The 17534-nt window shown below is 41.0% G+C and overlaps 1 protein-coding gene across 1 annotated transcript in view; it reads left to right on the top strand.

Moving 5' to 3' along the window:
- PREP (prolyl endopeptidase) overlaps positions 1–17534 on the top strand; it is a 143709-nt gene that overhangs the window by 22216 nt on the left and 103959 nt on the right. The window contains exons 3-6 of the mRNA XM_079716332.1: positions 3867–4000; positions 5142–5272; positions 7769–7978; positions 11933–12054. Coding sequence (XP_079572458.1) covers positions 3867–4000; positions 5142–5272; positions 7769–7978; positions 11933–12054 — 597 coding nt within the window. The remainder of the gene's footprint in view (positions 1–3866; positions 4001–5141; positions 5273–7768; positions 7979–11932; positions 12055–17534) is intronic.

Below are 17534 nucleotides of genomic sequence, written 5' to 3'. Positions count from 1 at the left end.
CTGGGGGTCTCAGGGTGGGAGCCCTAAGCAGCTAGAATGTTCTAGTGAGGCCCTTCTGGGAAATAGCCATCAAATCTAGACGTGAGCCTGCGCTGTGCCCATCTTCTCTGTCCTTACTCCCATTACAATGGTCGTTCCTGCTCCTTTAGAGACCAGCCATTCCACTTGGCCTTGTCTCTCACTGGACCGCTGCCCCGGCTTCCCTATTTCTCCTTTTGCTCCCCTGTAGTCTGTTTTCCACCGAGAGCAAGAGTAGTCCTTTGAAAAGGTAAACCAGACTATGTAACTGTCTCCTCACCCAGTCATAGCTTGTTTGCATTGGGAATGAAGATTCAAACTTCACATCTGCCCACCAGGGCCCACGGGATCTAGCTTCAGCCTGGGTCTCAGTCTCTCTCACTCATCCCCAGCCTCCCTGACCTCCCTACTCTTCTTCTCACCTGCCAAGCTCCTCCACCCAGGGCCCGGCACCTGCAGTTTCCTTGGCCTGGAACGCTCTTCTCGTCTTTACAGAGCTGCTCCCTCTTGCCTATCAGATCTCAATTCAGAGCCTCAGAAGAGCCTCCCTGGCCATCCTGCTAGAAGTAAGGACACCCCCATCCCAGTGTTGCCCAGGATTGGTGGTGAATGATGGTTTTCAAATTTCCGTGGGGGCTTTATATTTCTGTGAAATGTAACGAAGATGTCACAGCAGCGTCACATTGCTGTGACGCCCCCTCCCGCTCCCTGCGCCCGCCGTGGGCTGGCAGTAGCGGTTCAGGAGCTGCGTGCCTCGTGGATGCTACTTCGAGTAGCAGCTTCGCTCCACGGCTACCCTGCGTGCGTCCTTAGGACTAACCGTTCTCTGCAACCCTCTGGCTTGTGTCTTGTCTCCCCCGGTAGAATGTTCGCTCCACAGTGGCAGGGGTCTCTTGCCTTGGATTTCTCACCCCTCCACCCACCATGCCAGGATCGGTACTGATGCACACTAGCTTCCTATTAAATCCTTGTCGACACTCCAGCACCCTGATGGGCCTGCCCTGCTGAGCCCAGCCCAAGCAGGAGGAGATCAGAGGAAGCCCAGGCTTCTCCCCAGTGGGTCTGCCTTCTCCCCAGTGGGTCTGCTTTGTCTCCACATCCAGTATCAGGCAAGGAGTGGGCCTCGGTCACTGTTACAGTGGCTGGAAGAACATGACTCCGCTTCAGCAGTATCGCTCACTCGCTGTGTGGTGCTGGCCGAGTGCCTTCAGTGCCACCTGCCTCCCTTTCCACGTCCGTAAAGGAGGCCTGGCATTTCCTTCGCCCGTGAAATCAGGTGATGCTCTTGCACGCGCTTAGCAATCTCCAGAACGCTGCCCCCGCGTGGCTTCGCAGCTGTGCATTGATTTTGTAACTAAAAGACAAGAGTTAATCTCCTTGTTGACACTTTTTAATGAGATAGAGTGGGGTCAGCAAACTTTTCCCGTGAAGGGCCACACAGGAAATATTGTAGATGTGAGCCACCTAGGTCACTGCTGGGTTTGCAGCCCGCCCCTCCCCCCGCTGCTGCCCAACAGTTAAAAATATAAAAACTATTCTAAGCTTAAGTGCCATAGGAAAGCCGGCCAGGGCGAGGTTTGCCAGTCCCTCGTGATAAGCAGTTGGAGTTGTATTTCTGTGGGACTCAGTCAATTTTATTTTCTGTTTGAATGAAATAAGAAATGGGACCCCTAACAGTTTTATTTCTCTTGAATTGATCCTCTTGCAAAGCTGTTATTCATCATTGTACTCATACCTCACAGTCTTTCTCACTTGTTTTCAAGTGCATTGTAAACCTCGAGTTTTAGAACAGCTTCCTCTCAGCTCAGAATCGTGGTTCTGCAGGGCGGGGTCAGTGGTTTGTGTAGGAGAGCCCGTTTAGAGACCGTTTGGAGCTGGGGTCTGCCCTCAGATCTGGATGAACTCTGATAATAACGCATTTTTGCCTGCCATTCCAAGTATAGTAAGTTGTTAATTTCCTGAAGTTTTCTCCTATCAAAAGGGTTTACCTTTGTATAGACATCTGATTAAACCTTCGATTGAATTTAGAGCTGATACATTTATTCTTGTTTCATTTCTAATAGCCAGATGTGAATTATTATGAAGCCAAGTTTTTATAGTATTATAAACTTTCTAACTGCTTAGTTATAAATAGGTTATGCTTGGATACAACTGATCTGTTGTAAAAACTGCTCCTTCCCCTGCTTTTGCTGCCAGGGTCTCCTGATGGCCTGCAGGCCATCTCTTGCTCATCTTATAAACCATTATTGTTGACATACTTATTCAATTCACTTTCTAATGTTGTTTTAAATATTCTTTAGTTTCAGCATTTACCAAAGTTCTCTGGAGTTGACAAGGGTAGTAGGTCTTAGAAAGATTGTGAAAAACAAAATTGATATGGGACTTCCCCGGCAGTGCAGTGGTTAGGAATCCGCCTGCTAATGCAGGGGACACGGGTTCGAGCCCTAGTCTGGGAAGATCCCACATGCCACGGAGCAACTGGGCCCGTGTGCCACAACTACTGAAGCCCACGCGCCTAGAGCCCGTGCTCCGCAACAAGAGAAGCCACCGCAATGAGAAGCCCGCGCACCACAATGAAGAGTAGCCCCCGCTCGCCGCAACTAGAGAAAGCCCGTGCGCGGCAACGAAAACCTAATGCGGCCAAAACCAGAAGTTGATAAAATAGTACCTAGGTATCTCTAACTTGGTTTCTTTAACTCTGTTGTTTGGGGCTCACCAGCTGCTGAGGGGCCTGGAGCCTTGCACAGGGTGAGTGTAGTTTCTTGACAGTGCGTGATCTGAGTAGCTGATGCTGTGTTTGGTTAGAGCGTAGATTTGGGAGCCGGCTCCGCCACTCGCAGCTGCGTGATGTTCGGCACCTTTTTGACCACTCTGACTCAGTCTCTCCATCCAGAAAGCTGGGCTAAAACAGAACCTTCTGTATAGGATTATGAGCCCTAAATGAGTTAATACCTGCTTGGTGCATACTTAGTGCCATGGAAGTATTAGTTGTTGTTATTTATTGAGGGAAAATATGCTTTCACTGATACATTTTTTAAATGTTTTTTTCCCGATTTTATTGAGATATAATTGATGTACCACACTGTATAAGTTTAAGGTGTTGAACATAATGATTTGACTTACGTGTATCATGAAATGATTACCAGGACAAGTTTAGTTGACATCCGTCATCTCCTACAGATATCAAAAGAAAGAAAAAAAATACTTTTTTCCTTGTGATTAGAACTCTTTTAGGATTTATTCTCTTTTAACAACTTTCATGTATATGATATAGCAGTGTTAATTGTAGTCATCATGTTGTGCATTACATCTCTAGTACTTATTTATCTTATAACTGGAAGTTTGTGTCTTTTGACCACCTTCATCCAGTTCTACTCCCTTTATCCCCTGCCTCTGGTAACCACAGATCTGATTTTTCTATGAGTTTGGGGCTTTTGTTTTGTTTTGTATTTTAAGAATCCACATATGAGTGAGATCATACAGTATTCGTCTTTCTCCGTTCAACTTAACATAATGCCCTCAAGGTCCATCCATATTGTCCCAAATGGCAGAATTTCCTACTTTTTTATGACTGAATAATATTTGATTGTCTATATATATTCCACACCTTTTCTTTACTCATTCATCCATCAGTGGACACTTAGGTTGTTTCCATGTCGTGACTATTGTAAATAATGCTGCTATGAGCATGGGGGTGCAGATATCTCTTTGACACAGTGTTTTTGTTTCCTTAGGATATATTCCCAGGAGTAAAATTGCTGAATCTTGCTGATATATATTAATGGATAACACTCCCCATGGAAAATTTTATATCTGACTTACTTTGTTCATTTAAATTTTCTCTCCAGGCTTTTGTGGAGGCCCAGAACAAGATTACTGTGCCATTTCTTGAGCAGTGTCCTATCAGAGGTTTATACAAAGAGAGAATGACTGAATTGTATGACTATCCCAAGTATAGTTGCCACTTCAAGAAAGGGAAAAGGTATGTGAAGTTGCTTTCATTTAATTTTCTTTTTACTTTTCTGATCTAATGCGTTCTTAAATTTTACAGTACAAATTCTGAATAACTTATCAGTTTATAAACTTAATTCATTATAAAATCAATTTATTTCTATGCTGGAATATGAGAATAATATTTTTTGGTCTGTTGACCACATTCTTAAAAGAAGGACTAAGAAATTTAGCAGAGATGTGTCCTAGGAGGAAGTCTAGATTGTAGAAAATGATTGTTGTCTTGTGGCTAGTAATTGGTGAGATAGCAGGATTCATAGACAGCAGTGGAGATTTGTTTCCCTCTGAAATTAATTCTCTTTAGCTTATACTACTTGAGAAGACGTTATTATATGCATTTCTTCCATCCAGGAATGGAAATGGGCCAGGATCCAGCACCCATTAATTCACCTCTCTTGTTAATTCACCTCTCTTGTTCCTTGCCCTCTGACACCCACTTAAAACATAGTCTCTTGTTTGCTTTTTAACTCTCTTTGGAACCACTACCACAAATTTAGAGTTTGTTAGACTTCACATACATAGGGATTAGCAAAGTATGATCTGCATGCCAAGCCCTATCTACCCCCTGTTTTGTAAATAAAGTTTAAATGGCACACAGCCATGCCCATTGTTTGTGTGTTATTCATGGCTGCTTTTGTACAACAACTGCAGAATTGAGTAGTAGCATCAGAGTCTGTGTGGTGCACAAAGCTTAATTAATTTGCAGTCTTGCCCGTTACAGAAAAGGTTTGCCCACCCCCTACCCTAGCACCCTGGCTAGGGATGGGAACCAGCACTTCATTTTAGCAAATCTGCTGTCTTCTCCATTGAAAAGAAAAAGTTACTGCTTTATTTGAATATGAGTTTTCATTTTAGGAAATAAAGCAGGCTTTATTTAGCTAATGTGTAGAATTACAATATATTATTTGAATTCCTAAAGCAATTCAGGGAACAAACTCTAGCTACAGGGAGATGGTGGGATCTTCCACTCTAGTCCCCATGTCCCTGGCACGGCCTGTTTGCAGTTGTACCTTTGTATGTTGTTTTCCTTTTTCTATTTGTTTGTATGTATTTGGTTTTTCTCCACAACTAGAAAACCCCATAGCTGAATAAAGACCATCTCTGTCCCCCAGGTATTTCTATTTTTACAATACAGGTTTGCAGAACCAACGAGTATTATATGTACAGGACTCCTTAGAGGGTGAAGCCAGAGTGTTCCTTGACCCCAACATACTCTCCGATGACGGCACGGTGGCGCTCCGAGGTGAGGGCTACACAGCCAGGCCCACGGGAGTCCCGGGGCCCTTGCTCGCAGCTCTGAAAGACCAGACAGAGTGTGGACCGTATTGTAGAACAGATGCACACGCAGTGTCAGGAAAGCTGATTTATGCACGGTAAATTCAGAACACGTGGGTAGTCACATCTCCTTCTGATGGCATGAAGCAGGACTAGAGAATAATTCACACTGGACCTAAATTAGCTTCTAGGGCTTCTGGGATCTTGAAGTATCATCATCACTCTCTGTAGCTTCTCTGAGACCTGTCTATGTTTGGAAAAAAATTAATTCTCTTCTGTAAGAAATTTAAGTTGTACAAAAAATGTTTTAACTATAAATATAAAACAGGAAAGAATATTTATGAAATCTGCTTCCTTGTGTGGAAAAAGTGATGTTTTCAAATTTAGTTAATTGTTAGTATGTTAGAATTAAAAGTATAAAACACAGTCTTGTAGAAATTAGACAACTTGGTGCCTTGTCCCCAGAGGATGCAAGTTTAAAAGCTGAATAAGTATGTTTTGCTGTATGCAAAAATATGTATGCCCTTGCCATATGTCTCCTAAATAACTTCCTCCGAGATAACCTCCTTTACGGGCCATGAGATTACCCCATAAGCACCACTTCTAGGGTAAGGAAGTTGTCTACACTCTGGTTCTGTGGTTTAAAAATTGTACACTTTGAAAATCATCTCTGGCTAGTATTCTAGATGTTTTTAGTTAAGTTGGCTCAGCATTTCCTCTGTAGCATCTTCTCTTTTGTAGAAAAAGCACAAGTGTAGGTTCAGCCCTATAGAACTGAGCAGTTGGAACGCTGAAGTCCTGTAACTGATTAGGTGGGAATTAAAGAGGCCTGTTCCAGCAGATCTGTGTGAGAAGACCCTTTTATAAAGGCATTCAGTCATTTAGTGCTTCCCTCCTCCTCTCCCCCAATAGGCTGTGTATGTACACGATGATCTTTAATCTCATCAGTATTGAGAGTAATCAGTATTGGAAATAAGATGCCAGCCAGCTTATTGTGAGCATTCTTCCATGAATTTGGTTTTGGAAATGAAGACCAGTTGTGAGTGAATTTAATACACTGATTCTGTGCAGTAATACACCCTAAATAGAAGTTTATTTCATTTTAACCAAGATCTATCTTGCAACTCATCCAGAGGACTTCATTATAACAGGGTCTCACCTCTCACTCTGATAATTAATTCCAGTAACATTTTTATGTAATGCTTGTCATGTATGGACCCTGATGGATGACAAGGTGAATTAGACATGGGACTTGGTCTCAGTCTTTGAGTTTTCTGAAGATGATATTATAGGGAAGTCACGGTATAGGTAGACATTCAGATTCTTTTGATAGTATATGATTTTTTAAACATATATTTCAAGTCAAAGTGTTTTATTTACATTTTTCATGAAATTTTTAAAATTATATATAATTTATGTAGAGTAAAAAGTGAATATTTACTCCTCATCATATTCTTGACTCTTTTCTGCGTTTATAGACGTTTGAGCCTGGATACTTTATAGGAATTATAAGTGATTAATAAGAAGGTTTTATGAAATTTTAACCTTATTTTTCACTAGTAGAAGTTCCACGTAAAATAGTAGGAAACCTGTGAAAATAGTTGGGTCTCTTAGGATAATTTTTAACCCCCAGTGAAGTTTAACAGACATCATAAGAGGAAATCTCTGGTGTCGGTATCTGGTACCAAACACTACACATTCCTTATCATCATAAAGCTAATAGAAACATATAAATATTTGTCAAGAAACATTCCACAGTGGTTAGAACATTCTGTCTGTGATGGCCCCAAAGAATGGGGGACAGTGCGTTAGTCCATCAGTGGTGTTGCTTTCCTTATTTTTTCACGGTCACTTTTGGAATGTGCACTGCGTGAGTCTTCATTGCAAACCCTCAGGCTTCATTTACCTGGGCTTTTAGTTGTCGGATGGTGTGGACATGAGTCCTGGAGTGCCAGCAATGCTCAGAAAACGAGGTTGTAAAGAGGGATTTCAAGTAGTTTGGAGTCCATTCCAAAAATTATGTAATGGCTCCAGTTTAGTTCTGTTACATTCAGTCATTACTCTAAAAGCAGTTTCCTTACTCCTTTTCCCCCTTCTTCCAAGTATAAATAAAATACGCTGAAAGTCCCAGATGAGCTCTGCTTTTAAATGAACTGCTTATTGATTATAGAAAATTTTTCAATGGAAGCATCTTAGTGGCCATATAATCTATTACTTCATTTTACAGATGAAGAAACTAAAGCCTGGAAAGGTTAAGAAACTTGTCCAAGGTCATAAGGCAAATTCCTGGGGGACCTGGGTGAGCCCCCAGAATTCCTCACAACCAATTGCCTGCTCCTCCTGTTGTCACATTCTGCTTCCATGTGTGACAGAGAGCTTTGTCAGACAGCACAGTGGGCAGTGGGCAAGGCTGGGAGTTGTGTCCCCATGTTCACCATTTGACAATTTCTCGTGTGTCCCTTAGGCTATGCATTCAGTGAAGATGGTGAATATTTCGCCTATGGTCTGAGTGCCAGTGGCTCAGATTGGGTGACGATCAAGTTCATGAAAGTCGATGGTGCCAAAGAGCTTCCAGATGTGCTCGAAAGAGTCAAGTTCAGCTGTATGGCCTGGACCCACGATGGGAAGGGAATGTTCTACAACGCATACCCACAACAGGATGGGAAAAGTGATGGTAGGTTGAGACTTCAGATGAAGCACCTTTTTCATGAAATGAAGTGTGACTTCACATGACTTAAAGAAGCTAAACCCTACATAGAGGTTGCTTGGTCTAGAATCATGTTTCCTCGAAGGACATTGTATCTGTTAGCATAGTTGTGTAACAGTTCCTGCCAAAACTTTGTGGTTCAGAATAACGACCACTTATTTTCGCTGTGAGTCTGCAGGTTGGCCAGGCAGTTCTTCTGGGCTTAGCTGAATTCTATCATGTATCTGAGATGAGCTGCTGGTCAGTTGACTGATGTTAGCATGACTTTTTCACATGTCTGGGGTGTCAGTTCTGCTCCATGTGGTCTCTCATTCTCTAGCAGGCCAGTCCAGGTTTGTTCACATGGCAGCTCAGCAGGATTCCAAGGGGGAGAGCTGAAAGGCACGACCTCTTTGATGCCTCGGCTTGCTACTGGAACATCACTTCACTGTATTCTTTGGGCCAAAGCAAGTCACAGGACCAACTGCTATTCAAGGGGTTGGGAGGGAGTTACAGGGAACTGTGAAAAATTGGGGCCATTTTTATTGCCGTCCATTCTTCACATATGCATTCTTTCTCCCAAGGGGATCATGGAGAAGATGGATTTTTTTTTTTTAACAAAACCAACTTATTTAATGATGCTGAGTGATGATAAAATTTTGCAGGAATCACATCTCTTTCTCTGCTCGGAAGTTACAGGTCACCTGTTGGTCACACTTGTCTTGACACTTTTGTCCTCGTTAACTTCCAGGACACACCTTTGTTCTCCACTTGAATTGCACAAAGATCCTGCTGTGTGCAAGTGGTCCCTCTTTCTTTTCCCCTTCACCTCTCACCTTCCCAGGCAGGAAGGGCCCTGTAGCTTGTACCTTGCTGGTACTTCTTCTTTACGCTGCTCCATATTTCCATGTGATGTACAGCATTTTCATGTTGTCTTGGTTGATCTTTACAGGTGGGTTACCATCCCTTTGCTAGAGTTTTGGAGCTGGGATGCAGAGTCTCAGGTACTTGTTGCAGGGCCTAGAGCTGGCAGGAAGCACGGCTAGTCCAGTGCTTTCTCCTGCACATGCTGTCCCCTTATCATGAATTGCTGTATCTTTGTCATCTTTAGATAGGTTTTCTTTTCTCTTTTCCCCCCAGTTGAGTTGGGAATAAGGCTATAATACTTTTCATCTGTTTCAGCTGCATTTATCAATAGCTTTTGCTGCCTTTGATTAGATTACTGTAGTACCTTTTTCTTAGTTCACCAATGAACTACAAGAGGAGCTAGGAGTAGGCTTTTTATTCAAGGGTGTTGGCTAAAGAAAGACCTCTGTGCTCTGTACACTGAATTAGCTGCCTATATTAAGAGTGCTGCTGAGTTAGAAAGTGTTGGCTGTTTCCAAGTTCTAGGAGACCAAAAAAGTATATAACTGGCCATTTCTTTTTAGAGAACAGTGTTATTAAGTTAACTTGTGAAAAACATGGAAATTATTATTTAGCCTTAATTTCCATTGGCAGAAATAGTAATAATTAGTCACTGTGGTTGATTTAAGAAAGCCAGCATCTTCTCCCAGCTGTAATTTTGCTGTCCTGTTAGGAAGACCTCAACAGCCTTTCAGGTTGTGTGGTGGAGGACTTATGAATGAGGCTAAGCAATTCTGGCTATGTGCTTGTTACCAGTGTTCCTGGAAAACCCATGGAAAATCACCAAGTTAAGCTTTTTTTTTTTTAATGTTATGGTATTATCTTCCTTTTTTTTCTTCATTGTCCTGAAGAAAAATCAGCCTCCAAAATCAGCAAATATATGTGATTATTTCCAGGGTGATACCCAACTGATACTTAACTCTCTCTCTTTTTTTTTAATAGATTTAATCTTTTAGAGCAGTTTCAGGTTCACAGCAAAACTGAGCATAAGGTACCGAGATTTCCCATATACCCTCTGCCCCTCACACATGCATGGCCTCCCCCATTATCAGCATCCCCATCAGAGGGTACAGTAGATGAGCCTGCACGGACACATCATAATCACCCCAAATCCACAGGTTACGTTAGAGTTCACTCGTGGTGTTGTACATTCCATGGGTTTGGGCAAACATATGATGATATACATCTACCATTGTAGTATCGTAGAGTGTTTTCACTGCCTTAATAATCCTGTGTTCCACCTATACATCCTTCCCTCCCCTGCCAGCCCCTGGCAACCACTGATCTTTTTTACTATCTCTATAGCTTTGCCTTTTCCAGAATGTCATGTAGTTGGAATCATACAGTATATAGACTTTCAGATTGGCTTCTTTCACTTAGTGATGTGCATTTAAGTTTTTTCCATGTATTTTTATGGCTTGATAAAAACACTAAAAAACATTATTTTAGCATTAAATAATATTCCATTGTCTAGATGTACTATAGTTTGTTTAGCCATTCACCTCTGAAGGACATCTTGGTTGCTTCCAAGTTTTGGCAATTATGAATAAAGCTGCTGTTAACATCCGTGTACAGGTTTTTGTGTGAATGTCAGTTTTCAACTCATTTGGGTAAATACCAAGGAGCACAGTTCCTATATCATAACAGTATGTTTAGTTTTGTAAGAAACTGCCAAACTGTCTTCCAAAGTGGCTGTACCATTTGCATTCCCACCAGCAATGAATGAGAGTTCCTGTTGTTCCACATCTTGGCCAGCATTTGGTGTTTTGAATGTTCTGGGTTTTGGCCATTCTAATAGGTGTGTGGTGGTATCTCATTGTTTTAATTTACAGTTCCTTGTTGACATATGCTGAGGAGCATCTTTTCACATGCTTATTTTCCATTCGTATTTCTTCTTCGGTGAGGTTAAGATCTGTTAAAGTCTCTGGCCCATTTTTTAAATTGGGTTCTTCATTTTCTTATTGTTGAATTTTAAAAGTTCTTTGTATATTTTGGGTAACAGTCCTTTATCAAATATTTGCTTGTCTTTTCATTCTCTTGACAGTATCTTTTCGTGGAGCCGAAGGTTTTAATTTTAATGAAGTTTGGCTTATCAGTTATTTCTTTCATGGATTATGCTTTCGGTGTTGTATCTAAAAAGTCATCACCAAATCCAAGGTCATCTAGATTTTCTCCTGTGTTATCTTCTAGGAGTTTTATAATTGCATTTACATTTTTAGGTCTGTGATCCATTTTGGGTTAATTTTTGTGAAGTGTATAAGGTCTGTGTCTTGATTCATTTTCTGCATGGGGTTGCCCAGTTGTTCCAGAACCATTTGTTGAAAAGACTGTCTTTTCTACATCGTATTGCCTTTGTTCCCTTATCAGAGATCAGTTGACTGTATTTATGTGGGTCTGTTTCTGGGCTCTCTACTCTGTTCCTTTGATCTATTTGTCTATTTTGCTAATACCACACTGTCTTTATTATTTATAATAAATCTTGAAGTCAGGTAGTGTCAGTTGTCCACCTTTGTTTTCTTCCTTCAGTATTGTGTTGGCTCTTCTGGGTATTTTACCTCTCCTCATAAACTTTAGGATCAGTTTGTCCATATCCACAAAATAACTTGCTGGGATTTTGACTGGGATTGCATTGCATCTGTAGATTAAGTTGAAAAGAACTGTCATCCTGACAATATTGAGTGTTTCTGTCCATAATATATTGAGTATATCTTTCCATTTATTTAGTTATTCTTTGATTTCTTTCATCAGTTTTGTAGTTCTCCTATAGACCTTATACATATTTTATTAGATTTATACCTAAGTATTTCATTATGGGGGCTGCTAATGTAAATGGTACTGTGTTTTTAATTTCAAATTCCACTTGTTCATTGTTAGTATATAGGAAATGGATTAACTTTTGTATATTAACCTTGTATCCTACAGTCCAGCAACCAGATACTTAGCTTTTTAAATATTTCTAGCATTGTACAGTATGGGAGGAATAGATTTTCTTAAAACTGTCAGCTGCATTTCAGTGTACGTTTTTAATTCCTTTAGGCACAGAAACATCCACCAATCTCCACCAAAAGCTCTGCTACCATGTCTTGGGGACGGATCAGTCAGAAGATATTTTGTGTGCTGAGTTTCCTGATGAGCCTAAGTGGATGGGTGGAGCTGAGGTATTGTTCTACCGTGAGATTTTACCCACAAACACCATCTCTCTTGGATTGTGTATATAAATATTCTTCTTATGTGGTGATCTTTACAGATGGTAGAAGTCCTTTGAGTGAATATTCTTTTGTTAAAAATATTAGTACTCAAATGGACTCTCTTTTTTTTTTTACATCTTTATTGGAGTATAATTGCTTTACAATGGTGTGTTAGTTTCTGCTGTATAACAAAGTGAATAAGTTATACATATACATATGTTCCCATATCTCCTCCCTCTTGCATCTGCCTCCCTCCCGCCCTCCCTATCCCACCCATCCAGGTGGTCACAAAGCACCGAGCTGATCTCCCTGTGCTATGCGGCTGCTTCCCACTAGCTGTCTATTTTACGTTTAGTAGTGTATATATGTCCATGCCACTCTCTCGCTTTGTCACAGTTTACCCTTCCCCCTCCCCATATCCTCAAGTCCATTCTCTAGTAGGTCTGTGACTTTATTCCTGTCTTACCCCTAGGTTCTTCATGACATTTTTTTTTCTTAGGTTCCATATATATGTGTCAAATGGACTCTTAATAATGAGGGTGATAAATCTTTTAACTGTAATCTCAACATAAACATCTTAATACTAAAAGTAATACATGCTTACGGTAAAATTGTAAAAGTACAAAATAACATAAAGTAAAACCTGAACATTTCAAAACTTGGAATCCTGATTCTCAGAGGTGAGGAGAGTTTCCTTCCAAAACTTTTCTTTGTATCCACAGGTGAGAATGTAGGGGGAGAGAGAGTGTGTGTGTTTTTCTTTTTAACACAGCTGTGCTCTTCATGCCTCTTGTTCTCTTGTTTTTATATTAAAATATGTATTCTTTGGATATTTATGCATCTCATAGGTGGTTTATACATTCCTTAGGGGTCTTGATAATAACCAACCTCGGTTGAAGTGATATGTCTTTGTAGTTACTGTCCCAGATTTTATTCTGTATCTTGAGAATCGCCTGTGAAAAAACTTAGAGGAGCTTAGAGAAAGAATTGGACTCTTGTTAGCTCATTTCTGGGTACTAAGAAATATATATATATATATATATATATATATATATATATATATATATATATATATATATATATATATTTTTTTTTTTTTAAGAAAGAAAAGCATTCTGAATGTTTTCATATAGGTGGGCTATCATCCCATTTTAGTGGGAATGAGGAATCCACTAGAAACATTTTAGCCCATTGAACCTCTTACCCCTTCTCGGGGATACAATTAGAACTTTGGTAAGAAAGGGGTATTTTAGATTTGAACTTCTGTGCATGAGTCTGATTCATTGGGGGATAGAATATGAATCCACGGTTTTTTAGTCCACGTGCATTAATATACCTTATTCCAAATTGTCCTTTTATTTATTTTGATTCTCTAGAACCATAGTTGGCAGCCTACTGCCCTCAACTGAAATCTGGCCAGCTGCCTGCTTTTGTAGATTGGGTTTTGCTGGAGCACAGTCACGCCCATTTGTTTACTTGTCTGTGGCTGCTTTCAAGCTACCACAGCAGACTTGACTAGTTGCCACAGAAGGAGGCCCTGAAAGCTGAAAATATTTACTTTCTGGCCCTTAATAGAAGAGGTTTGCCAGACTTTAATGCAGTATGTTAAAAGTGAATTTATAAGACTTGCATATTATTGCCTGAAACTGTGCCCTTTTTTCATACTTCTTGCCCACCTTACAAGCGTTTCTTGTATAGTTACTGTTGTCATCTTTCTCACATTTGTTTTTAATGGCTTTTCTGACTTTATTTGTAGATTGTTTCTACTAGGTTTTCTTCTTAGTCCAACTTCTCATACCTAAGGCTTCTGCATTCTGCAGATAGTAGGTATTTATTTATAAAATAATACACATTTTTACCTTCATCTGAGTGAAGCAATTAGGGAGGTAAATATGCTACCAAAAAAAATTTGTAATGTTAGGTCATGTGTTTCTTTTCACCTTTTTGGGGGGAGAGATGTTGATGGGGAAACATTACAGCAGACCTATTTTAATCAAGGTAAAATTATATGGTTGATAAAATGAAATACAACTGAAAATAAGTGCCAGAATAACTGATCTATTTTAGCATATTAGTCCAAAAGAAAACAAGCTTCACAGTAGAATATACATGTAACTAGTTGCTCAGATCTCTTTATTAGCATTTGGTTGAGACAGCTAGTTTTTTTTTTTCTTTTTACTTCTTAAAATCATGGTAAAATATAGCTAACATAAAACTTATCTGTTTAATCGTCAACATAAAGTTTATGAGTTTAATCATTTATAGAGTTCAGTGGCATTAAGTACATTCACATTATTGTGCAAGCATCACCCCCATCTGTCTCCAGAACTTTTTTCATCTTGAGAAACTGAAGATCTGAACCCATTAAGTGATAACTCTGCATCCCCTCTTCCACCCAGTCCCTGGTAACCACATTCTACTTTCTGTCTCTATGTATTTGACTGTTCTAGGTACCTCATGTAAATGTCATTATATAGTATTTGTCCTTTTGTGACTATTTCACTTAGCATAACATCTTCAAGGTTTATTTCCATGTTGTACCATGTGTCAGAATTCCCTTCCTTTTAAAAATTGAATAATATTCCATTGTGTGCATATACATTTTGTTTATCCAGTCATCCGTCAATGGACACTTGGGGTGTTTCCACAGCATTATTGTGAATAATGCTGCTATGAGCCGCCAGTTTTTTAAAATACAGTGGAAACATATCTTATATGCATTTAAAATATATGTATATTCTGGGCTTCCCTGGTGGCGCAGTGGTTGAGAGTCCGCCTGCCGATGCAGGGGACACGGGTTCGTGCCCTGGTCCAGGAAGATCCCACATGCCGTGGAGCGGCTGGGCCCGTGAGCCATGGCCGCTGAGCCTGCGCGTCCGGAGCCTGTGCTCTGCAGGGAGAGGCCGCAACAGTGAGAGGCCCGCGTACCGCAAAAAAAAAAAAAAAAAAAAAAATACATATATATATATATATATGTATATTCAATTCTACTACTAGGCAACTGAAAAGAAAAGCAAATTTAAATAGTTTGGATGATCCTTTTACCATTCACTCAGTAGATATTCACTCTATGTAACTTGTCTAATATAATCTTTACCATAACCGTGGGAGGGCAGTGATCATTCCATTGCATGGACAAAGTAAAATACCTGAGAGGGTGATTAACTTGCAGGTCCATGGCTGGAACTGCCTGCTGGATATGTTAGACCCACATCCTGTATCTTCTTAACCTCCAGCACTCTGCCTCCCTTGTCAAAAGGTAAGAAGTTGTGCGAAAACAGCAGGAATGACCGTTTAAAGAATGGCAGTAAATGAAGAAATGCATCTGTATTGCACAGAAGCAATAAATGAAGTTGTTTTAAAAAAAAAGCTAATGGGATGTGTACAGTGAGTCCTAAGGAACTTTATACTAGATCAGGGCCCTGATGAGCAAATTATGCAGAGGAAGTCTGTAAGCAAACCAGTAGGCTTAGTAGACACAAACTGGGTATAGATTTCATTAAGCTGTATTCCAGCTGCTTGGGGGGTCTTGTTAGACATCACCCTTCCAGTGGCCAGGGTTAGTTGGGCAGATTCTGTTGAGAGGACCTTCTTGCTATGTGGAAGAGCAACTTTGTCAGTTAAACATGGGTGCTGGGGCTTCCCTGGTGGCACAGTGGTTGAGAGTCCGCCTGCCGATGCAGGGGACACGGGTTCATGCCCCGGTCCGGGAGGATCCCACGTGCCGCAGAGCGGCTGGGCCCGTGAGCCTGCGCGGCTGGAGCCTGTGCTCCGCAACGGGAGAGGCCACAATAGTGAGAGGCCCGCGTACCGCAAAAAAAAAACCAAACAAAAAAACATGGGTGCTATAGTTCTGAGCCTTCAGAAGCCTCAGGTATGCCCTGAAATTGATTCAGTTCCAGGTCAGAAAAATCTAGGTCATGCAAAAAGTCGTGATGTACAAGTTTCTTGTACCTGTCAAGGAAGTGTGATAAAGCCCACGGGGGTCCAAGAAGCTGGTGCGCTGTCAGCTGGCTGGACCAGAAGTGCCCGTGCCTGGTGTACAAATGAGTGCTCAGGGCGTTCACTGGAAGTGAGGCAGACGGTTTCCTAACAGGCTTTATTTATTTAGTGACCCACACCTTAGAGAAAAGCAGTAGTCCTGATCATCACCGCACACCCAATGCACGTGCTGCGGTTGTTGCTTTTATTTTTCAAGCAGTTGCTTTTAGGATCGTCATTTTGAATCTGGTATTTGTGAATACACTCACTTAACAGTGTCTCTGAATGGAGGGCCAGCACTATCATGAGGGTGTATTGGAGCACGCATCAGGAGATTTTAATTCTAGTCCTGTCTGTGTGGGCTTGGGCAAGTCACATCATCTCTCCAAGTCTGTTTACCTAAGTTCCCTTCAGCGCCTTTTTCAGTCTGTGGATGGAGGATTTATCACAGCATCTCATAGACCCTGGAGGGTTGGGCTTTGTGGGTGTGGCTGAGTGAGTGGATGTCTCTGAATTTCTTTGGTGCGCTGCCCTCCTCCTCCCTTTTGGCTGCTTCAATCCAGGTTCTCTGAGGGCTTCTCTTTATATCCTAGATGCTGTCTCCTCGTGACTCATCTCCTTCCTTCACAGATACCTCCTCTGCCTTCCTACATGGACAGGTCCTTCTTGCCTTGAGCCACCCGTCAAGTTACTATCACAAAGCAGCTTTAGTATTCCCACTGTGGCCTAGGACAGCATCCACCCGGCAGAACCCATAGCTTTCTGGACACTTTAGAGTATTTGAACTGTTACCAAAGGTCCATTGCAGCTCAAAACAGAGTATCAACTCTCCGATTTACTTGCTTCTTCCCTCTCCCCAGCTCAGGTTTCGTGAGCACGTGGGGGACTAGCAGGTGGGGTAGATGATATTTGTTCCCTAGACTTGGACATGAGTAGTCCTAGTGGCTTTGTTCATGATAGCCCCAAACTGGACACACCCCAAGTATCCATTAACAGGTGCATGAGTGAATAAACTGTGGTATATCCCTGTGATGGAATACTAGTCAGCAATAAAAAGGAATGAACTATTTTTTTTTAAGTTTATTTTATTGAAGTATAGTTGATTTACAATGTTGTGTTAGTTTCTGGTGTACAGCAAATATGATTCAGTTACATATATAATAGTTTGCATATGCTAATCCCCAACTCCCAATCCATTCCTCCCCTACCCTCCCTTCCCCTTGGCAGCCACAAGTCTGTTCTCTAGGTCTGTAATCTGTTTCTGTTTTGTAGAAAATTTCATTTGTGTCATGTTTTAGATTCCACATATAAGTGATATCATATGGTCTTTGTCTTTCTCTTTTTTTTTTCTTTTTTTTAAAACCCCACATTTGTTTGTTTATTTATTTATTTATTTATTTTGCTGTCTTGGGTCTTCGTTTCTGTGTGAGGGCTTTCTCTAGTTGTGGCAAGTGGGGGCCACTCTTCAT

This window comes from Hyperoodon ampullatus (genome assembly GCF_949752795.1).
Source record: "Hyperoodon ampullatus genome assembly, chromosome: 12".
NCBI lineage: Eukaryota > Metazoa > Chordata > Mammalia > Artiodactyla > Ziphiidae > Hyperoodon > Hyperoodon ampullatus.
Note: the sequence above shows the minus strand (reverse complement) of the source record. Positions and strands in the feature narration are given on the sequence as shown.